Source organism: Macaca fascicularis, chromosome 14 (assembly GCF_037993035.2).
Source record: "Macaca fascicularis isolate 582-1 chromosome 14, T2T-MFA8v1.1".
In the NCBI taxonomy this organism is placed as follows: Eukaryota; Metazoa; Chordata; class Mammalia; order Primates; family Cercopithecidae; genus Macaca; species Macaca fascicularis.
Window position 1 is genome coordinate 22,507,248 of NC_088388.1, and position 22,456 is coordinate 22,529,703.

Below are 22,456 nucleotides of genomic sequence, written 5' to 3' on the forward strand. Positions count from 1 at the left end.
TTTAATTCCAAATACTGATCTTGGCTTATTCGATTTTTACATAAAAAATGTACAGCAGGCCAGGTGAGGTGGCTCACGCCTGTAATCCTAATGCTTCAGAAGGCCAAGGTGGGAGGACAGCTTGAGGCCAGGAGTTTGAGACCAGCCTGGACAACACAGCAAGACCCTACAAAAAAATTAAAAATCACCCGGGAACGGTAGCCTGTGCTACTTGGGAGGCTAAGGTGGAAAAAATGCATGAACCCAGGAGTTCAAGGCTGCAGTAAGCTATGGATGTGCAACTGCACTCCAGTCTAGGCAACAGAGTGAGACCCTGTCTCTATTAAAAACACACAAAAAAATCCAGCAAATTCTGCATGAAATGTTGGCAATTCGCTGTTTCATCTGAAAAGACAAGAGCTAACAATTGAATATTCTTAGGAACCTGTGTCAGCAGCCAGAAATATTACCAGTTAATTCTATTCAAAAAAAAAAAAAAAAAAAAAAAAAAAACCCAAAAAACAAAAACTATTTCTTTTAATCTAGTAATCCTATTCACTTATTACACAGACCATTCAGACCATTTTTCTGCCATGCAAAATATATAAGGGTAGTGAAAGTACATTTTATTTTATAACACATATCTAAGTAAGCACAAATTGATTAAAAACAGTCTAATTTCATATGCACAATGAATAACAATCTATGAAACAAGATGTGAGCCACAATCCATTTTTAACAGTGGACAAATAAGCAAAACTAAGTATTTTGAGATTCTATGCATTTTTCATAATTTAAAGGTGGTGAAAAAGGCTAATACATTTTATCATATGTAAATTTAAGCCTGGGTATGATGCCATGCCAGACCATACTGTAGTATTTTATTGTGTACTGATATATCAGATGGCTACTCCAATTGTATTAGCCACACACAGAAACATCTGAAAGACTGCTATAAAGTGTCACTCATATACTTACAGATACATCTTCATCCTCACAGAGGTCTAACTGTGCATTGATAGCAGAATCAGCCAATTCTGGAAAATGCTTAAAGAATTTTGGAATAAATTGAGCTGCTAATCGTTTTTCCTTAGTACCACCTTTCACACCATCCAGTATCACTTGATAGGCATCTTTATGCTGAAATAAAGAAAGACACATGATTTTGAAAGCTGGGAAGCTAAGTAAAAGACCATAAAACATGTTAGCGTGTGCTTTAAATTTTTACACAGGCTAAGAAATAAGGTTGATTTTCGGAGGTTTACTACTTAAATGGGACACTTATCTTCCCAATTCTGTTCTTCCTCCACCTTTGGTTAATTTTTGAGTTGGGGGAGATGGACGAGTCTAATTTAAAGTGGAAAAAGCATACGTGTGTTTGTTAATATACCAACGCTTCTTCATTCTAGTGATTACTGACTCTAGCCTTGTGACTGTGTCATGCTTAAAAAATTTGTAATGGGCCAGGCATGGTGGCTCACGCCTGTAATCCCAGCACTTTGGGAGGCCAAGGCGGGTGGATCACCTGAGGTCAGGAGTTCAAGACCAGCGTGGTCAACATGGTTAAACCCCGTCTCTATGAAACACAAAAATTAGCCAGGCATGGTGGCACGCGCCTGTAATCTCAGCTACTTGGGAGGCTGAGGCAGGAGAATTACTTGAGTCTGGGAAATGGAGGTTGCAGTGAGCCGAGATTGCACTACTGCACTCCATCCTGGACGACAGAGTGAGACTCTGTCTCCAAAAAAAAAAAAAAATTGTAATGATGGTCAGGTGTGGTGGCTCACGCCTGTAATCTCAGCACTTTGGGAGGCCGAGGTGGGCAATCACTTGAGGTCAGGAGTTCCAGACCAGCCTGCTAAATATGGTGAAACCCCACTCTCTAAAAATACAAAAATTAGCTGGGCGTGGTGGCAGACATCTCTAATCCCAGCTACTCAGGAGGCTGAGGCAGGAGAATTGCTTGAACCCAGGAGGCAGAGGTTGCAGTGAGCTGAGATCTCACCATGGCATTCCAGATTGGGTGACAGAGCGAGACTCCATCTTAAACAAGGAAATAAATCATAATGAATACCACAGACTTCACAAATAACTGCACCATATTTACTTAAAAAAAAAATTTGCCTGTTTCCAATTAGCACCACGAAGAGGATGAAGGGAATACATTCCAGAAATTTAGCAATTCCAGCAATGTTAGGAAGTGCAGCTTAATTTTACCTCATAGCAGTATATGAAAGCCGTGACCATTCCATAGAGCCAGACAATTTTGGATTAAGACAGACTCTAATGTCACATGTTTAAACATTTTATTGGAACTATACACTCAAAGCTCATTTGTTTCCTTAAAAAAAATCACAAGTGCTCTCCCTCAAATACTCATAATGGGAGGAATCAATAAGTTCCCAATCCTCCTCAAGTGCTTGCCTCTAAACCAGTTGTTTTATGAAATGACGCTGATAAAGATGGTCAATAACAGTAACAAACACAGAAAGACTACACATATATCTTCTGTTTGGACATATTAATAAAAGTAACTGCAAAAAAAAACTTAAAAATTATAATCTTGACCAAACGTATACACAGTATAGTGTTTATTATGTATAAGGAGTGTTCTAAGTGCTTCAGACACATGAGCTTACTTCACGCCATCTAGTGGGGAATGACCAATAAATATCCAATGAACTATAGAATTCCCAGATTTATTTTACATGATTCTTTTTGTGGATAATGCTAAGTGAAAAAATAAAGCAGGATGCAAAGTTACAGAACAACTCCCAAGTAACAGAAATTTCTGTGAATAAGGTTAGCTTCTTCATGAAATGCAGATGTATCAGTCTTCAGGAGTCATCACTGAAAAATGTATTATAAACACATCAAGACCCCGTCTCTCCAAAAAATATAAAATTAGCCAGGCATGGTGGTGTGTGCTTGCAGTCCCAGCTCCTCGAGAGGCTGAGGCAGGAGAATCACTCGAGCCCAGGAGATAGAGGCTGTGGTACGCCGTGGCTGCGCCACTGCACTCTAGCCTGACAGAGCAAGACCCTGTCTCAAATAAAGAAAGGTGTATGACATACTTTTCACCGCAAACATTAAAAAAAGAAATCATGCTGACTTCTCTACCGCTTTATATTCCTGTGGTTTGCCTCAGACTTCTTGGCAGGCTTCATAAAATCAAAGTTTGTTCTGACATCCTTACTTTTTGCAGGGTATCACAAATCTAATTCCCTTTAACTCAAACTTACTTATAAAGCCATTTGAAGAAACTCCTTACGCTGTCCAAAATTAAATGAAAAAGAAAAAAAAAAACCTGCTTAAAACAAAACTTCCTTTTGCCAAGAAAAAAATATTAAATCTGGAATCAAATAAAAAGGAATCATTAGCAATACTTATTGAAAGTCTACCAGGGACTGAGTGACTCCTTGTCTATATCACAACAGGTGTTACTACTATTCCTATCTTCTAGATGAGGAAACTAGGGCTCAGAGAAGGGAAATAAATACTTCCGTGTATTTCTGAGGGATTATGAACTTGGTTAGTCAGTGGTTTTAGCTTAATCATACAAAAAATGCTACTACAAGAGTGGTATTTCAAGAAAAAAAAGTCCAAGAAGCCTACGTGCCAACCCTGCAAAGCTAGTGTACTCAATGATTGGCAGAACAGGAGGAATCGGGGTTTCAGCATTACAGACATCTAATCAGCCAGACTGCTGTGGTCCTTTAACAGGTGTCTGATACATTTTTTAACTTTTAAGATTTTGAATACATCATATAAAATTAAGTATATTTTAAGTAAATTCATAATAATTTGAAACAGAATTTAAAATAATAGTGGGCCCACAACTTGCTCTGTTATGGCTAGTTAGGAGCCCTGGGTAGAGAGCAGCGGAAAAGGAGATTAGAAAGGTAAAGGAGCACACAAGAGTGAGACCTGAAGGAGTGGCAGAGGCAGAGTGGAGGAAAGGCAGGATGAATGCATAGGCAGAACATGGGGGTTACATGAGAAGATGATAAGACTGGAAGATTTGAGGTATTAAATAATTCTGCACTTAGAATTTGTCATCTGCAGTTTGCTTATTAGAATATACATGCCCAAAGATGTACGTATGTGTGTATGATAAAGTTCCCTTTATCCATTAGAGATAATCTGTGTAAATGGTTTTTCTTGTATTTTGTAAATGGTTTCTCTGTTCCTTCTTTGAACACATTTCTTCAACTATGAAAAAGAAATGCTTACTGAAGGGCAAGGTACAGTGCAAGAAGAGAATCAATCAATCAATCAATGGATTTAACCCTTAAGACGTTATAATGTAAGTACAGGAATAAGAAATAAAATAAAATACAAGTCTGAAGTATTGTTAATAAGTACATCGTGCCAAGGGGTTCAAAAAGAGAAGGATTTGATCTGCTTTGGGGAAATTAGCTGATAAAACCTCGGAGGGCTTGTGTTTAACCCTTACATATTTAGAAGGCACTACTCTGAAAGGAGTATTGACAATAACGGGGAGGGACTAGTCTGTAGTGGCAGCAATCAGAAAAACTGTTGTGCTTACCTCTCTAGTAAAGGTTGATAAAATAAAAGTTAGAAGGAAGTCAAGACTGACAAACTCGAATGCAGTCTCAGAAGTATCCAGACACGTTGTTTGCCAGGAAACTTAGTACTGATCATAAATCTCGTAAGTTGACCTGAAAATCAGGCTTTGCTACATCAGGAACATGAACACGGTTTTCTCTCCTTAAAAACAAGTGAAATGGTATCCTCTCTACTAAGTTGGCTTTTGCCTTTGTTAGTTAAAATTACAAGCAATATCCTAAAACCTACTGTCTTTTAGTAAGTGATTTTAGGCATTTTATCTAAAAGGGGAGAAGTATAACCCAACAGAGCAGAATTAGTAGGCATTATCTTTGGTTCTCCTAAAATTCACAGTTTGAGCAGCCTGAGCTAATCACTACATCTCATTATGCAGAGAGTTTAGATAGTTGCTTGACAGCTGTCAATACAGAACGCATTGATGACCCATAATCTACAGGGAACTGTGTTAAATTCCAGCATCCAGCCGGGTGTGTGGTACATGGTAGGTGAAACCTACCGAATAAAGCATGAATTCTCATTAAAGTGTAGACAAAGTTATCCTTTTCCATTTTTTCACAAACTTGTCTCAAGTACCCTTACTAAATAAAGAGTACATTTTTGCTGCAAATACATTTTTGCTGCAAGAAAGACATTTTGACTCCTTGGGGGAGAACTCTCAATTCAATCTGGTTTTTATAAAGATGACATGAGAAGGAAATGTAAGCAAATCTCAAAATTAAAGTAGGGGAATGGGACAGCATTATCTATACGGTTTCAAAGGCTTCTTAGAAAGATTCCTGACAGAACCACAGTTCTAGCTTTCACCCTATCCCCTCTACTGATGTGCAACAAAATCAAACACAGGTAGAACAATTTGTTACAAAGTTACCCAACTAAGTCCCAGAAAAATTATACGATTGAGAATATCTTCACTACTAGTTCTTTTTAGGAATAACAAATTCAAACTGATCCTACATAGTTTTTATCTTTTTTTTTTTTTTAATTTTTTGTTTGAGATGGAGTCTCATTCTGCTGCCCAGGCTGAACTGGAGTGGCCTGGTATCAGCTCACAGGAACCTCTGCCCCCTGGGTTCAAGTGATTCTCCTGCCTCAGCCACCCCAAATAGCTGGGACTTCCGGCGCACGCCACCATGCCTGGCTATTTTTTGTATTTTTAGTAGAGATAGGAGTTCACCATGTTTGCCAGGCTGGTCTCGAACTCCTGACCTCAAGTGATCTGCCCACCCAGGCCTCTTAAAGAACTGGGATTACAGGAGTGAGCCACCATGCCCGGCAGTTTTTATCTTCTTAATGAAGAGAATATTCCTCCTTCACAACCGACCTACACACTCTGTCCACATGTACAACAGAATATCCGTATACATTTCTCACTGATAATAGTGAAATTCCCTACTGACAGGGAATGAAGGGAAAAAAAATCATCTGCTATTTCAAACTGGTACATTCACAATTCTAGATTAAGCTACAATAAAGCTCCAACATGATTTTTTTTTTTTCTTTCAGCTCAGAAAGGTCTTATTTGAATTATGTTCAGAAAAGGGGACGGGAAAGGTACTCCCACGACTGTTAATAGACTAGAATCTTCCACTTTCTCCAAGAAGGGATGCGTAAGCAGAAAAATCACAAAGTTCTAACTAAGCACTGAAAAGCTATGGTGTGGGATTTCTAAAACAATTATCAAAGTTGCCTCTAGGACTTCCTGGTTCTTTTCCCAGCCACTTATCAAGTTCAATGTACTCCGCTACTTGAAAACTCATACAGGGAACAAATGGCTCGTACGGATAATTCACTGCTGAGAAACTGTGTATCCGCGGCAAGCATGGCAAGAGCGCTCTTCCAGAGAACTCCATTCAGAGCTGCACTCTCACACACTCCTTCGCCCAGCCCTGTTTTATTTTCTTCAAACACGTTTCATTAAAAACGATAAATAATAATTTTAAAAAAACCCCCTTTTTTTTTTTTTGACGGGGTCTCGCTCGGTTGCCCAGGCTGGAGAGCAGTGAAGCGATCTCGGCTCACTGCAACCTCCGCCTTCCAGGTTCAAGCAATCCTCCCACCTCCGCCTCCTGAGTAGCTGGGATTACAGGCGCGCACCACCACGCCCAGCTAATTTTTGTATTGTTAGCAGAGACGGGGTTTCACCATGTTGCTCAGGCTGGTCTCGAACTCCTGACCTCGTGATCCACCCGCCTGGGCCTCCCAAAGTGCTGGGATTACAGGCGTGAGCCACCGCGCCGGGCCTCACAATGCCTTTCTTATTCATCACTCACTACACTCCCTCCTAACTGTACATTCTGAGAGCGCGCGGACCTTTCCATCTGTATCTCCAGCGCTCGGCGCTCAAAAAATGTACTGAATAAATGAAACCGTGAGCCTTCATCAAAGTCTGGACCAAAGAGTCCCTCTTCTGTTTCTTACAAACTTCTGTCTCCTAAACACTCTTCTTCAACTAGTAGCAGAATTTTGCCTCCAAAAAAACAAAAACAAAAACAAAAAAACAACACATCTTGACCTCTTGAAGAAAACTCCCGATCTAATCTTGTTCAGAAAAGGGGACGGGAAAGGAGAAAGGCTTAACAGAATACTGTAGAGGAAAGCCCGGGAGGAGAATTAACGTGAGCCTGAACAGGCTGAGTTAGGTTACGCCAAGGTGGGAAAAGGCTGGGCGAGGGAGGCAGGGAAGCCTGGAACCCTGGGGACCGCGGTCTCCCTGGTGAAGCCAGAGTCTACACTCCCAGAGAGGCCCACCCCGACGAGACGGCCTGGGGAGGTTAGGAGCTCCCCCGGGAGGATGAAGCCGCAGCCCCCGCCCGGCCCGGGAGAGCGCGGCGGGCTGCGCTTTGGAAAGGCCGCGGAGCGCCGGGCCCTGCAGGCCGCCCGGGGACTCACTCACCTGGCCCACTTGCTCCGTGGCATCGGCCAGGATGCCATAATTGCGGTAAAGCTCCTCTACCGTCGGCATGGTGAGCGACAAGCCCAGGGCCCGCTTCCGCTATCCTAGTCCTCACCGGCGCCACCGCCGCCTCGGAACTTCTCCAACCCCACTACCTGCACTATTACACCTCCAGCTGCCGCCAGTGCCGCCGCCAGTGCCGCCGCCAGTCACCGCTCACAGCGCGGCTCCGCCCCCGACGTCTACGTAAAGACGCGCACGTCGGGAGCGGCCTTCAGTAGACTCCAATGCGCCTCCGCGATTTTTGTCGCCCTCTAGAGCTTGGAGGAGCAAAAAGCGGCAAGGATGATTGGATTATCTCACGCCTTTTTGAAAGCTTGAACCTGACTGGAGGCTCTCGATGGGAGGGGTGGGGGTGGGCGGGGAGATTAATACAAAGATAATCGCGTTTCTGCCCTTAGAGGATCTTACATATGAGAAGTCACAAACGGTTTCCTCCTGATTCAAGGAAGGTAATATTAATCAGTGGCAATAGAGGGTAGTGGGTCCGGTGGGAAGCAAAAAGCATTCCTATGCCATTTAAAAACCCTCTGTGTCCACCACGCTAATCAAGTGTGGGGTCAAATTCGGCCTGCTGGAAGAATTTGCATATCTTTGCTGCCAGTGTAAAGAATTGGGGCCACCTGATTATGTATAGTATCCAAGAGAGTAATAAATAAATGAAATCACGTACGCTTACTGATAAGAATTTCTAAGATACAAGTTTAGATGAAATTTTATATATATATTATATAATTATCATGTCTATATATAGCTGGGCGCTGTGGTTCGCACCTGTAATCCCAGCACTTTGGAAGGCTGAGGTGGGTGGATCACTTGAGGTCAAGAGTTCAAGATCAGCCTGGCCAACATGGTGAAACCTGGTGTCTACTAAAAATACAAAAATTAGCCAGGCATGGTGGCACGCACGTGTAGTCCCAGCTACTTGGGAGACTGAGGCAGGAGAATTATTTGAACCTAGGAGGCAGAGGTTACAGTGAGCCCAGATCATGCCACTGCACTCCAGCCTGGGCCACAGAGCAAAACTCTATCTCAGAAAAAGAAAAAAAAGTTAAAAAGCAGGTATAAGATGATCCCATTAGGTAAAACATACAAAGCATACAAAACAAAGTTATGTGTGTATGTGTAAAAGGATGTTAAAGGATGTTAAAATTTCAAGATCGAAACATCAAACTCTAATACACTGTAAATTTCAAAGCCAGATCCACTTGTACAGAATATACACAGGAAATGATTACTAAAGAACTCACTGGCTCTTGTACTTCTCAGTTAGATTGAGGATAAATTTCCAACCCTAAAAAGGATTAGAGCTGAGTGTGATAGCCAACAGTCCCCGCTATGTGGGAAGCTAAGTGAGGAGAATCACTTGGGCCCAGGAGTTCAAGTCCAGCCTGGGCAACATAACAAGACCCCTGTCTAAAAATAAGAAATCAAGTGTAAAATTCAATGTTAAAAAAATTACAATTTGGACTTTCATGGAGAAACAGAAAAAGAATTAGGGAATGAAATGAGAGCAATTGGTGATAAGATTTTTTTATTTTTATGTTTTAGAGAAAGATGTTCTTGTGAGTACATTGAGGGCAATTTCTATCCCCTTCCCTCAAGCGTGGGGCCATTTTGAGGAGCCTGAAATATGGTCCCAGGTGGTTGAGAGACACAAAGGACTGGACATGCCTGATAAGCTCAGGTTACCCGTGGCTGCAGAGTGGAGGTGGCCATGTTGGGATCTACTGTGTTCTCAGATTTTGCTGGAGCGAGGGGATGGGAGTGATTCCCTTATAGCAGAGATGAGTCCTATAAAAGAGGAAGAGATTCTGGATTCATTTTGAGTCCTTCTGCCTGAGAGTAAGAACGCCCACACGGCAAGAGTCAATGGCGGCAGAAAGAGAGTGGTGACTGCGAGCAGCACATCAACACCTCACGGGGTCACCATTGGGAGTGGCCTCTAAAGGCCCTTGGAGTGGCCACAGGACAGACCTGGTCTCTATCAGACCAGAGAGAGCCTGTGGTACTGCACCGTCCAGACCTTTGCGAGGTTCTACTCTTCCTTTCTTCTCATGTTCCCCTCTCGGTGCATTTGCGCAGGAGGGGTCAGAAGCTGCCCACCAAACTGAGTGGAGGATATAGAGAAGAAAGGCAAGATGGGGAGCAACCTCAGCTGGAGAAGAGAACAAGATCTGGTTGGAAATTAAGTTTGGATTCACGTGTTGAAATGGATGTTTTAATTTCTGAAGCAGAAAAGGCTGGTTCTGCCAGAATTTCTCTCTAGGGCTGGAATGAGATGACCCTACCTGCTATGTCTGAATGATTGTGTCCCCTCAAATTCATATGTTGAAACCCACCCCCCAAAATGATACTATTAAAAGGTGGGGCCTTTGGCAGATGATTATGTCCTGAAGGCTCTGCTCCCACTAATGAGATTAGTGCCCTTATACAGGAGGCTTGAGAGAGCACGTTTGCCCCTTCTATCACCCTGTGAGAACACACAGAAGGCACAATCCATAAAGAACAGGCCTTCATCAGACACCAGATCCTGCTGGTGCCTTGATCTTGGACTTCCCAACTTCCACAACTGAGGCAATAAATTTCTGTTGTTTATAGATTATCCTTTCTAAGGTATTTTGTTATAGTAGCATGAATGGACTAAGACACCACCTGAATAAATTTTAAAGAGGTGGTGGAAGACAATAAGAAAGCTGTATATATATATGTGTGTGTGTGTGTGTATTTATATATATATATATAGCTATATATAGCTTTATTATTCTCATATGTTTTTATATATTATAGTTTAATATATAATATATGTATGTATATTTTTAGACATAGTCTGGCTCTGTGGCCCACGCAGGAATGCAGTGGTATGATCTCGGCTCACTTCAACCTCAACCTCCTGAGCTCAAACCATCCTCCCACCTCAGCCTCCCAAGTAGCTGAGACTGCAGGCGCATGCCACCACACCTGGCTAACATTTGTAGTTTTAGTAGAGACAGGGTTTTGCCATGTTGCCCAGGCTGGTCTCAAACTCCCGAACTCAAGCGATCTGCCTGCCTCGGCCTCCCAAAGTGCTAGGATTACAGGCATGAGCCACTGTGCCCAGCCAATAAAGCTGTATTTTGATCACATCCTTCAAGTTAAGTATTTGATGTAGTGATACATACATGTTTAAACATAGGAAAAGCAATCTGGGGCAGGAAATAAAGCGGTGTTTGCTTGGGGGACCTTTGCTTTGGCTTAATGTTTTAATTCATTACAATAAGTATGCCAATATATACACATAATATATTTTATGTATCCATTTTTAAAAACAAATTTAAGAAGAGGAAAAAAACTCAACTTGTGTTTCTATGTTCTAAAATATAGCTATTCATACAAACTCCTTTAAAACTGACCCTTGACGGCCAGGTGCGGTGGCTCACACCTGTAATCCCAGCACTTTGGGAGGCCAAGGTGGGAGGATCATTTGAGGTCAGGAGTTTGAAACCAGCCTGGTCAACATGGCAAAACCCTCTCTCTACTAAAAATACAAAAATTAACTGGGCGTGGTGGCAGACGCCTGTAATCCCAGCCACTCGGGAGGCTGAAGCAGGAGAATCGCTTGAACCTGGGAGACAGAGATTGCAGTGAGCCGAGGTGGTGCCACTGCACTCCAGTCTGGGTGACAGAGTGAGACTCTGTCTCAAAAAACAAAAACAACCACCAAACAAACAGAAAAAAATCCTCACCCTTGTCTAAGTTGCCAGGCAGTTTCATTCAGCACCGCTCTTCTTGATGCAGTCTATTACTTAGCCACGTTCGTCAGGCTTGTGAATGCGTCTTGGTCTTCTTTTTCCTCTGTAACAGTCCTGGGGTTTGCTTTAAATCGTTTCCTATTTTTCTCTATTTCTAGCTGGTCACTTAAGCTAATGGGTTTTGATTGGTCCTAATGATGATAATGATGACAACATCGATGACGATGCTAATGGTAATGATATTGGGAGTCATCCCAATAATAACCAGCATATATTAAGTGATGGCAGAGTTCTGAGCACTTCATGTGAATCAATTCTCAAAAACTCTATGGGCTAGGACATACTATTCTCATCTTCACTTTACAAATGAGAAAATAGACAGACGTCAACTAACTAGTACCATGTTCCTTAACTCAGATGAGTTTTGAGTCCTGGTGTGTTCAGAATTGGTTCCTTCTGTTGGGTTCTTGGTCTCGCTGACTCCAAGAATGAAGCCACAGACCCTCACAGTGAGTGTTACAGTTCTTAAAGATGGTGTGTCTGGAGTTTGTTCCTTCACATTCCTTTTTCCTTTTGGTGGGTTCATGGTCTCACTGACTTCAGGAGTGAAGCCACAGAGCTTTGCAGTGAGTGTTACAGCTCATAAAGGTAGTGTGGACCCATAAGTGAGCAGCAGCAAGATTTATTATCAAGAGCAAAAGAACAAAGCTTCCACAGCGTGGAAGGGGACCCAAGCGGTTTGCTGCCACTGGCTCAGGTGGCCAGCTTTTATTCCCCTATTTTGGCCCCACCCACATCCTGCTGATTGGTCCATTTTACAGAGTGCTGATTGGTCCGTTTTTACAGAGTACTGATTGGTGCATTTACAAACCCTTAGCTAGACACAGAGCACTGATTGGTGCATTTTCACAGAGTGCTGATTGGTGTATTTACAATCCTTTAGCTAGACACAGAGTGCTGATTGGTGCGTTTACAAACCTTTAACTAGACACAGAGCGCTGATTGGTGCATTTTTACAGAGTGCTGATTGGTGCATTTACAAACCTTTAGCTAGACTCAGAGTGCTGATTGGTGAGTTTACAATCCTTTAGCTAGGCAGAAAAGTTCTCCAAGTCCCCACCCAACACAGAAGCCCAGCCAGCTTCACCTCTCAATCCCCCCTCTAAACAACACACCCCAACTGCTGTTGGGAATTGGGCAATGACCACTCTAGCTTCTTCCTGCTGGCTAGGGGCAAAGAAGGGGCCCTGCACTTGTAGTGTCCTCCAGAGGGGAACTCTTTAGACCAGTGAAAGGGCCAGCAGGTTGGTCCAGGTGTCCTCCGTAGAAGTTGTTAGTTGAGTTCATTTGGGGTTCTGTTTGTAAGACCATCTGTAGCTTGATGGCCTTGATTCTAGAGGAAACAAATTTGTCAAGGAGGTTAAAAATACAGGGCCCTAAGGTGAGTAATAGCAAGATGGCTGTCACAGGACCTAGAAAGGGGAGAAGCCATGTTGCCCATCTCCAGAGGTTGGTATGAGTTTGAAAGGCATTGCCTGATTTCAGAAGCCTTTTCCTGTAAATGCTGGGTGGCATCTCGTACTATCCCTGACTGGTTAGTGTGAAAACAACACTCTTCCCCTAAGAGGTGCAGAGTCCTTCTTTCTCAGCAGTGAGGAGGTCTAGGCCTCAGAGGTTTTGGAGATTCACTGCTGCCAAAGAGTCTATTTGGGATTATAGAGTAAGGATAGATTTCGTTATTTCTTGCAAACTATCTGAGAAATCCTTTGAGAGTATGTGGCAGTAGGATAATGAATAGATAAACTGGCTATTCTGGTTCCTGTAGCAGTAGCCATTCCTAACCCTATAAGTAGGGGTATTACTTGTGTGGCTCTGCACTGATGGACTTGAGCTTTGAGGGGTACTGATAGGGTCTGATTTCCTGGGGCAATGTTAATGTTGGGACTTAGAAAGACTAAGGTGCAGGTGCCTGTCCAGTTAGTGGGGAGGCAGATACAGGTCGACATTCCACATAAGAAGAATATACCTTGGCTGGGTAGACAGAACTGGTTGTGTATGTCAAAAAGGTGAGTGAGTTTGTTGTTTTCATTTTCCCATACTCCTAGAGTACTTGCCAAGGTAGCTCCGGTGAGCAGCTGGAAAGGGGTGTTGGGAGCAAACTGAGTGGCTCCCTGTGTTCTATTTTCCCATTGGAAGATAAAACCATTTTGTATCTACTAGGAACCATTTGAGAGAGTGATTAAAAGAGGGGATGAGAAGGCTTTCACTAGTGATGGGGACGCTGCTGCAGGGAGTCCAGGGGTGGATGGTCATGCAGGGAGTATGTTTGCCATTACAAAACCTGGACTGTTTGTTAAGCGGGGAGGAGGTGATGATTTTTTGGGGCCCTGAGAAGTGGACAAGACATCTGAATGGAGCTGTTTGGGTGACTTGGCAGTTACCATGATCAGTTGGGGCTTGAAGTTGTAGGGTATAATTACACTGATGGGTAGTAGGTGCCCCAGGGGCAGGCCTGATAACAGATTGTGTTGGATGCATAAAGGGGCTTGAAAAGTTAAGATGGTATTCATAGTTACAGGGCTGTGTGTGGGCTTTTCATTGCTTATGTATTAGGTGAGGTTGGAAATGTAAGAATGCAAAAGTTGGATTGCACGTCCTGTTACGGTATTCTTGGTCCTATCAGAGATGGGGAAGTCAGCTAATGATTGCAGATTTAGAAGTCGGAAAGGGTCTTTTCCTTCATAACGAGGGTGGTAGGTTAAGTTGGTAAGGACCCAGTATTTTTTGCGGGAATGGGAGTGGCAACGTAAGCAGAAGTTGATAGAGAGATACAAAGCCAACAGTCATTTGTCAGGGAAGGATTGGACTGCTTGAACAGAGAGTGGGTTAAGTTGAGAGTCTTGTAGAGGTCATTAGGAGCTAGTGGAAGGAGAGGGATGATTGTATGAGGTATCCAAGGAAGCAGGAGGAATAGATAGGCAAAGAGTAAAGAGGAAGGTAAAGAGTGTGCTCTGGAAGACGAGATCATCTTATCCAGTCTGAGTTAAAGGTAGGAGTAAATTGCTGTCAGAAGGAAGGGAGATAGAAAGAAGGTTGATGTGACTAGGATTTTTGTCCCGACAGGAGCTACAGTATATAGTCCTATCGCAAAGAGTATGGTTAGTATGCTGCTTAATAATAAGATGAAATAGTAAAAGGATTCCATTGAAGGGGCAAGGAGAGGTGTTAAAGATAAAGATTATGTAGGTTTTCACTGATCTTTTTTAAGGAGGATGGGTTTTTCTTCAGGATCAGTGGTAGGAGCCTTTTTAGTCTGGAATGTTTCCTTCTGAAATAGGAGATGCAAGTCCTCCAATGGTTCGCAGGTGTATCGAGGCTGGTCTGCCTGATCTTGGGACTCCTGAGCTGACGGTCCTGCAGGTTCCTCAGGGAGTGTCCAAAATTTAACCTGGGTGTGGTGAATCCAAGATTCCACTCCTGCCACCTTAACTGCAGTGGGGATAGAGGATTACCGAGTACAGTACTTCCCACAAAGAGTCCATACATGGGGAGGTAGAGGGGAGAGATTTGACCAACACTAGATCTTCTGGTTGAAACAACTCTTTCCCTTTTCTCTGTGACAGCCTTCAGGTAGGCTTTTAAGGTTTTGTTGATATTTTGCCAAAGAAGTTATATGTTTGACCAAGTTGGCCATTTCCTGATCAAGTAGGCGGTCATTTGTGAGAAAAGGTTGTCCATACAGCATTTCATATGGACTGAGCCCCATTTTGTGAGGAGAATTTTGGGTTCTCAACAAGGCCATGGGCAAAAGAGTAGGCCAGGGGAGATGAGTTTCTTGTGTTAGTTTCCTTAAGTGCCTCTTGAGTGTTTCATTTGCCTTCTCGACCTTCCCTGAGGATCGTGGCCTTTGGGCACAGTGAAGATAATATTGTATTCCTAGCACCCTGGAAATTCCCTGAGTTATTGTGGCTTTAAAAGCCAGACAATTGTCACTCTGTAAGCTCTGGGGAAGCCAAAATCTAGTAATTATTTCATGAATTAGGACTTTAATCACTTCCTGAGCCTTCTCTTGCAGGGGAAAACTTCTATCCAATCTGTAAAGGTATCAACACAGACCAACAAGTATTGAAATCCCTTTGACTTAGGCATATGGGTGAAGTCTAACTGCCAGTCCTCTCCAGGATAGTGACCTATTCTTTGTTTCCCCAAAGGGGCCTTATGATGGACCAAGGGATTATTCCTTTGGCACACCTCACAGACTTTGACTACCTGTCGGATGGCCCAGAGGAGATTTGGCCCTGTAGATAGGGACTTGACCATTTAATGAGTGTTTTCAATACCCATATGAAAAGTTTGATGCAGGGTTTTAAGTATTTTCCACTGGCTTGCTTCAGGTGTAAGTACCTTTCCTTCTTCTGTCATTAACACCCTGAGGCAAGAAAACTATGCCCCCATAAAAGTTCCCATTCTGTTTCAGCTGCGGAATACTGGGGCTTAATCTCTTGGAGTGGTTTGTTGCATACCAAGGGTCTTTCCGTAGGCATTTCTAATGGCAGGTTCTGCCTGGCAGCAATTTTGGCCTCAGCATCTGCCTGAGAGTTTCCTTCGGCCTTTTCTCCTTCACCTTTCTGATGGCTTTGGCAGTGTAAGACTGGCACCTCCTTGAGTTTTTGCGTGCAATAACTCCATAATTTCCTTGTGGTATTTAATGGGGGTTCCCCCAGAGATTAGGGACTCACTTTCTTTCCATATTGCAGCATGGGCATATAGGATTAGGTAAGCATACTTGCTATCTGTATACACATTTATTCTTTTTCCCTTTCCAAATTCTAAGGCTTGGGTAAGTGCCACTAGTTCTGTCAAGATCTTGCACTAGTCTCCACTGAGCGTTTGGTTTTTGTACTCCTAGAATTGGGGTGTTGCAGGGACTGCTGCATTTCCTTACTAAGCCTTGAGTTTTTAAATGTTTAACACTATCCTGTAATCCTTTATGAGCTTCAGGCCTTAAGGGATATTGCCTTTGATAAGGAAAAGTGGTGGGATCTTTTAGCCTGATTTGGACTGGGCAGGCATTTTTTGCCCTTCCAAATTGTCCCCCCAATGTCCAGACTTCAGGGTTGATTCCCTCCTCAAGTAGGGGACAACAAATGGGTAACTTGTTCCCCATATTCATGTAGCTAATAGCTCCAGCTTTGGCTAATATATCCCTCCCTAATAAGGGTGTGGGACTTTCAGGCATAACAAGAAAGGCATGTGAAAAGAGCAAAGTCTCCCAATTACAACTGAGGAAGTGGGAGAAATACCTGGTTACAGGCTGTCCCAGGATTCCTTGGATGGTAGCAGACCTTGAGGACAGTCATCCGGAACAGGAGATTAACACTGAGAAGGCCGCGCCAGTGTCCAGGGGGAAGTCAATTTCCTGGCCCCCAATGGTTAAACGTACCTGGGGCTCAGTGAGGGTGATGACATGAGCTGGTGCTTGCCCCAGGCACCCTCAGTCCTGTTGTTGGATTATCTGGTTGGGGTCTTCTGGCCAACTGAACCGTTGCACTCTGGGGCAGCGCGCCTTCCAGCAATTGCCTCAGCATAGCAGACATGGACAAGGGGGTGGCTTGTTTCTCGTTGGACAATCTTTTCTAAATTGTCCTTGTAAACCACACTGATAACAAGCCTACCAGGTGATTGGCCTGCTCCATTTTCTGTCCTGTCTGAACTACCAAGGTTTGTTTGTCTGAGGGCCATGACTAAGGCTGCGGCCTTTCTCTGATCTTGTTTTTCCTTTTGGGCCTGTTCCTCTTGGTCCCTATTATAGAACAACGAGGTTGCCAGGTTTAATAACGCCTCCAGATCTTGTTCAGGGCCCAGGGCTTGCTTTTGGAGCTTTCTCCTGATATCTGTGGCTGATTGGGTAATAAACATATCTTTTAGGATGAATTTACCCTCTAGTGTGGCACGTGACAGGGGAATATATTTTCTTAAGGCCTCCTGTAGCCACTTGAGGAAGGCAGAAGAATTTTTTTCCTTTCCCTGAGTTATGGTAGACATAATTGAATCATTCATGGGCTTTTTCCTAATTCTCCTTAGTCCTTCTAGAACACAGGTCGACAAATGTTTATGACTCCAGTCCCCATGATCTGAATCAAGGTCCCAGTAGGGATCCATACTGGGGATGGCTTGCTGACCGATGGGGAATTTGTCCCTTTCCTTAGCTGTCATTCTATCATTTACTTGACTAAGATACCAGGTATCTCCAAACTCTTGGGCTGCAGCTAAAGCCTTATTCTTTTCATTAAAGGCCAGGGTTTGATCTAAGGATAGCATGGCATCTCTCCAAGTGAGATCAAAGGTTTGCCCTAGACCCTGTAGGATATCTATGTACCTATCAGGATCATCTGAAAATTTCCCCAGGTCTGCCTTGATCTGCTTTAAATCAGAGAAGGAGAAGGGGACATGTAGCTGGGTTGGGCCAAATTCCTCTCCCCCTACAGCTTGAAGGGGACATAACCAATAGCCCAGGGGGTTTTGTGGTCCTTTGGAGATCTCTTTGCTTATTTCCTTCTGGGTCGAGGAGATTAGAGGAGGATTACCATTAATAGGAAGGGGAGATATAGGGAGGCTAGGATATGGGGGTAAGCTGAGAGGTCCTCCTGTGGGATGTAAATTGCAAGCTTTGTATAGTTGTGGATTCTCCTTCAATGAAAAGAAAGCTTGGACATAAGGTATTTCACTCCATTTGCCTTCCCTCTTACAGAAAAGGTCAAGCTGCAGGCTAGTATTGTAATTTACCCTTCCCTCAGGTGGCCATTTTTCCCCATCAGAGAGAGAATATTAGGGCAAAGCTGTAGTGCAGAAAAAAACAAGCTGCCTCTTCTTCAGGGTTTGTCAAATTGGTACCAATGGCTTAGGATGCATTTCAAGGGTGAGCCTCTTGATGCCTGAGGGTTTCCCATCTGAAACACAAAACCACTCACGGTTTTGGTTTGTTTCTCCCCCTGCCCAAGAACCCGCAATGGTCCCTGGACCCTGCTGATTGGAATAGTTGCGCTCACTGATGCAGCAGCAGAAACACCTCTTGTCCAAGAACCTGCAAGGGTCCCTGGACCCTGCTGATTGGAATAGTTGCGCTCACTGACACAGCAGCAGAAACACTAATTTTTCTCCTAGACCACAAGGAGGACTGAGGAAGGTCGGATTTAGTGGCCCTTACCGATGCATTCTCAAAAACCTGCACCCTTGCCTGTCCTCCTAGACCACAAAAAGGACTGAGAAAAATCGGATCTAGTGGCCCTTATCGGCACATTCTTGAAAACCTGTTAGAGTCCTACACATTCTCTTGTTAGTATTGGGACTTCACTTGTGTCCTATAAAGATGTTATGCCCCAAAAATGAAGTGGAGGGCCATGCCCTGAGGGAGGGGAGGGATCTCCAGAGTTGGAAGAGTGATGCCTTTCGTCCTCACTTGAATAGGAAGGATATCATTTCTGAGGCTTCCCATATCCTAGCTTCAGGAACAGCTTTTATTAGGCCTGCTAGTCTGAGGAGGGATCCTAAAATTCTGGATAGTCCCCTGCTGCCAATGGGGCTTTGGGCAAAAATTATGTCTTTCTGATTGGTGAGCCTGGGTGCCTAAAGAAGGGAAAAGGGTCCTGAAGTTTATACTAGAAATCATTCTTATAGGAGAAACTAGAAAAGCACCAGAGACAGGGAGTGGTTTTTAGAGGTGGGACTAGCCTCTGAGAAGACAGGCGGGATGGTTTGTCTGACAGGCATTAGGACCCAGGAGGCAAGGGGTCAGGATAGATAGGATAGATGGGTGAGTCTCGCTTGGGCAACATGACTTTGAGAGTTCTGCTCATGGCCTCAGGGTCAACCAACTTGTTGTCAGGACCCCAAAGCTGAATGGCTTTCCTCTCTGTTGACCCTCGGCTCCGCCCTGAAGTACAGGAAAAGCAGAAGCTGCTTCCAGGCAAACCAATGCTCCCAACTCTGAAGAGTCGGGGGTTGTTAGAGAACCCTTTCCCAGAAAGTCTGACACCCATGTCTTTAGTTCAGTGGTCACCACTAGTCGCTTTTAACTGGCCGACAGGTGCCTAGTATTTAGTCCCCGAATTCTAAGGAAAAACAGGACAGAATAGCAAATGAAAGGGGTCTGATGGAACTCACTGCTTGGCAATAGGTGATAGTCTCTTCATGGTCACCAAAATGTGTCCAGAATTGGTTCCTTCCGGTGGGTTCTTGGTCCTGCTGACTTCAAGAATGAAGCCACAGACCCTCGCGGTGAGTGTTACAGTTCTTAAAGATGGTGGGGTCCGGAGTTTTTTCCTTCCAATGTTCAGATGTATCTGGAGTTTCTTCCTTCTGATGGGTTTGTGGTCTCGCTGACTTCCGGAGTGAAGCCACAGAGCTTCGCAGTGAGTGTTACAGCTCATAAAGGTAGTGTGGACCCAAAGAGTGAGCAGCAGCAAGATTTATTGTCAAGAGTGAAAGAACAAAGCTTCCACAACGTGGAAGGGGACCCAAGTGGTTTGCTGCTGCTGGCTTAGGTGGCCAGCTTTTATTCCCTTATTTGGCCCCACCCACATCCTGCTGATTGGTCCATTTTACAGAGTGCTGATTGGTCCATTTTATAGAGTGCTGATTGGTGCATTTACCAACCTTTAGCTAGACACAGAGTGCTGACTGGTGTGTTTCTACAGAGTGCTGATAGGTGCGTTTACAATCCCTTAGCTAGACACAGAGTGCTGATTGGTGCAGTTACCAACCTTTAGCTAGACACAGAGTGCTGATTGGTGCGTTTTTACAGAGTGCTGATGGGTGTGTTTACAAACCTTTAGCTAGACACAGCACGCTGATTGGTGCGTTTACAATCCTTTAACTAGACAGAAAAGTTTTCCAAGTCCCCACCCTACCCAGAAGCCCAGCCGGCTTCACCTCTCACTGGCAGCCTAATTCCAAAGCCCACGGGTTTTTTTTTGTTTTTTTTGTTTGTTTGTTTGTTTTTGTTGAGACAGGGTCTCCCTCTGTGACCCAGGCTAGAATGCAGCGGTGTGATCATGGCTCACTACAACCTCAATCTTCCAGGCGCAAGCCATCTTCCCAACTTGGCCTTTCTTTCTTTCTTTCTCTCTTTCTTTCTTTCTGTCTGTCTGTCTTTCTGTCTGTCTCTCTCTCTCTCTCTCCCTCCTTCCCTCTCTCTCTCTCTCTCTCCTTCCTACCTCCTACCTCCCTTCCTTCCTTCTTTCTTTCTTTCCTTTTTTTGATGGAGTTTCGCTGTATCACCAGGCTGGAGTGCAGTGGCACAATCTCAGTTCATTGCAACTTCCATCTCCCAGGTTCAAGCGATTCTCCTGCCTTAGCTTCCTGAGTAGCTGGGACTACAGGTGCACGCCATCATGCCCAGCTAGTTTTTTTTGGTTGATGTTGTTGTTGTTGTTTGTTTGTTTGAGATGGAGTCTTGCTCTGTCACCCAGGCTGGAGTTCAGTGGCATCATCTCAGCTCACTGCAGGCTCCACCTCCCAGGTTCATGCCATCCTCCTGCCTCAGCCACCACCACGTCCGGCTAATTTTTTGTATTTTTTAGTAGAGACGGGGTTTCACCATGTTAGCCAGGATGGTCTGATCTCCTGACCTTATGATCAGCCCGCCTCAGCCTCCCAAAGTGCTGGGACTACAGGCGTGAGCAACCGTGCCCGGGCCCTGCTAGTTTTTGTATTTTTAGTAGAGATGGGGTTTCACCATGTTGGCCAGGATGATTTCGATCTCTTGACCTCGTGAACCAGCCGCCTCGAGCTCCCAAAGTGCTGGGATTACAGGCATGCACCACCATGCCCAGCTAATTCTGTATTTTTAGTAGAGATGGGGTTTCTCCGTGTTGGTAGGCTGGTCTCAAACTCCTGACCTCAGGTGATCTGCCAGCCTCAGCCTCCTAAAGTGCTGAGATTACAGGTGTGAGCCACCGCTCCCAGCTGGCTCTTCCCTCTTAAATGGGATTAAGGCCTTTATAAAAGGGGCTTCACACACCATTTGGCCCTAGTTTCCCTTCTGTCACTGCAGCCTTAGCCTCCTGGGCTCAAGCAATCCTCCTGCCTCAGCCTCCCAAGTAGCTGGGACTATAGGTGTGTGTCACCATGCCCAGCTAATTTTTAAATTTTTTTTTGTACAGACAGGGTCTCACTATGTTGCCGAGGCTGGTCTTGAACTCCTGGTCTCAAGCATTCCTCCTGCCTGGCCTCCCCAAATGTTGGGATTGCAGGTGCGAGTCACTGTGCCCAGCCCATCTCTTCCTTTTTTTTGCTTCTCTGTGACACTCGAATCTTCCTACTTGGTATTGCAGTTGTTTGTATACAGCTCCACTGGATAATAAAACTTGATCAGGAACTACTTAGTAGATGTTTAATAAGTGTTAAATAAATGAAAGAATAAACTAAAAAATAATAAAAATAATTTGAAGTTTTCCAACAACAGTTTATTATAGTATGACAAAAGCTTCTACCAGCTTCTTGGCAGTAAGATCGTTTTAAACTTTGTTTTCTTTTTATTATTTTATTTTTAGGAAAACTATTCTCCCCTTTTCCTAACTTCCCCTTATCCCACCTACCTAACATCAGTGACTTTTGCCCCAGTATATTGTGGCATTTAGAGTGCTGTGAAATAGATCTTTATCTTTTATTTATCTTTACATTTATTTATTTTGTAACTTTAAAATTGGGTTTGTCTGTTAAATATTAGCTGAAAAGCTTAAAGGACCACCTCCTCCCCTGCCCGTACTTCCAGTATTTTTTTTTTTTTTTTTTGAGACACATCTCACTCAGTTGCCCAGGCTGGAATGCAGTGGTGCTATCTTGGCTTAATGCAACCTCTGCCTCCCAAGTTCAAGCTATTCCCATTTCTCAGCCTCCCGAGTAGCTGGGATTACAGGTGTGTGCCACCATGCCCAGCTAATTTTTGTATTTTTAGTAGAGGTGGGGTTTTGTCATGTTGGTCAGGCTGGTCTCAAACTCCTGACCTTTTATTTGGGGAAACATTGGCTGCTATATAGAGGTGTGACATTTCTGATGGATTTATACCTTTTTTTTTTTTTTTTTTTGAGATGGAATCTCACTCTGTCCCCCAGGCTGGAGTGCAGTGGCATCATCTCAGCTCACTGCAACCTCCACCTCCCATGTTCAAGCAATTCTTCTGCCTCAGCCTCCTGAGTAGCTG

The 22,456-nt window shown here is 43.9% G+C and overlaps 1 protein-coding gene and 1 long non-coding RNA gene across 3 annotated transcripts in view; one reads left to right on the forward strand and one right to left on the reverse strand.

Annotated features, from left to right (window-relative positions):
• API5 (apoptosis inhibitor 5) overlaps nt 1-7,660 on the reverse strand; it is a 32,403-nt gene extending 24,743 nt beyond the window's left edge. For both annotated transcript variants that reach the window (XM_005578142.3, XM_005578141.3), the window contains exons 1-2: nt 7,463-7,660; nt 958-1,119 (exon numbers count right to left, since the gene is read on the reverse strand). In XM_005578142.3, the coding sequence (XP_005578199.1) occupies nt 958-1,119; nt 7,463-7,531 (231 nt within the window). In that variant the 5' untranslated portion in view covers nt 7,532-7,660. The remainder of the gene's footprint in view (nt 1-957; nt 1,120-7,462) is intronic.
• A 237-nt stretch (nt 7,661-7,897) lies between these two features.
• Nucleotides 7,898-22,456, forward strand: part of LOC135967025 (uncharacterized) — a 39,009-nt gene continuing 24,450 nt past the window's right edge. Inside the window, exon 1 of the long non-coding RNA XR_010580818.1 lies at nt 7,898-7,974. This is a non-coding gene — a long non-coding RNA (uncharacterized lncRNA). The remainder of the gene's footprint in view (nt 7,975-22,456) is intronic.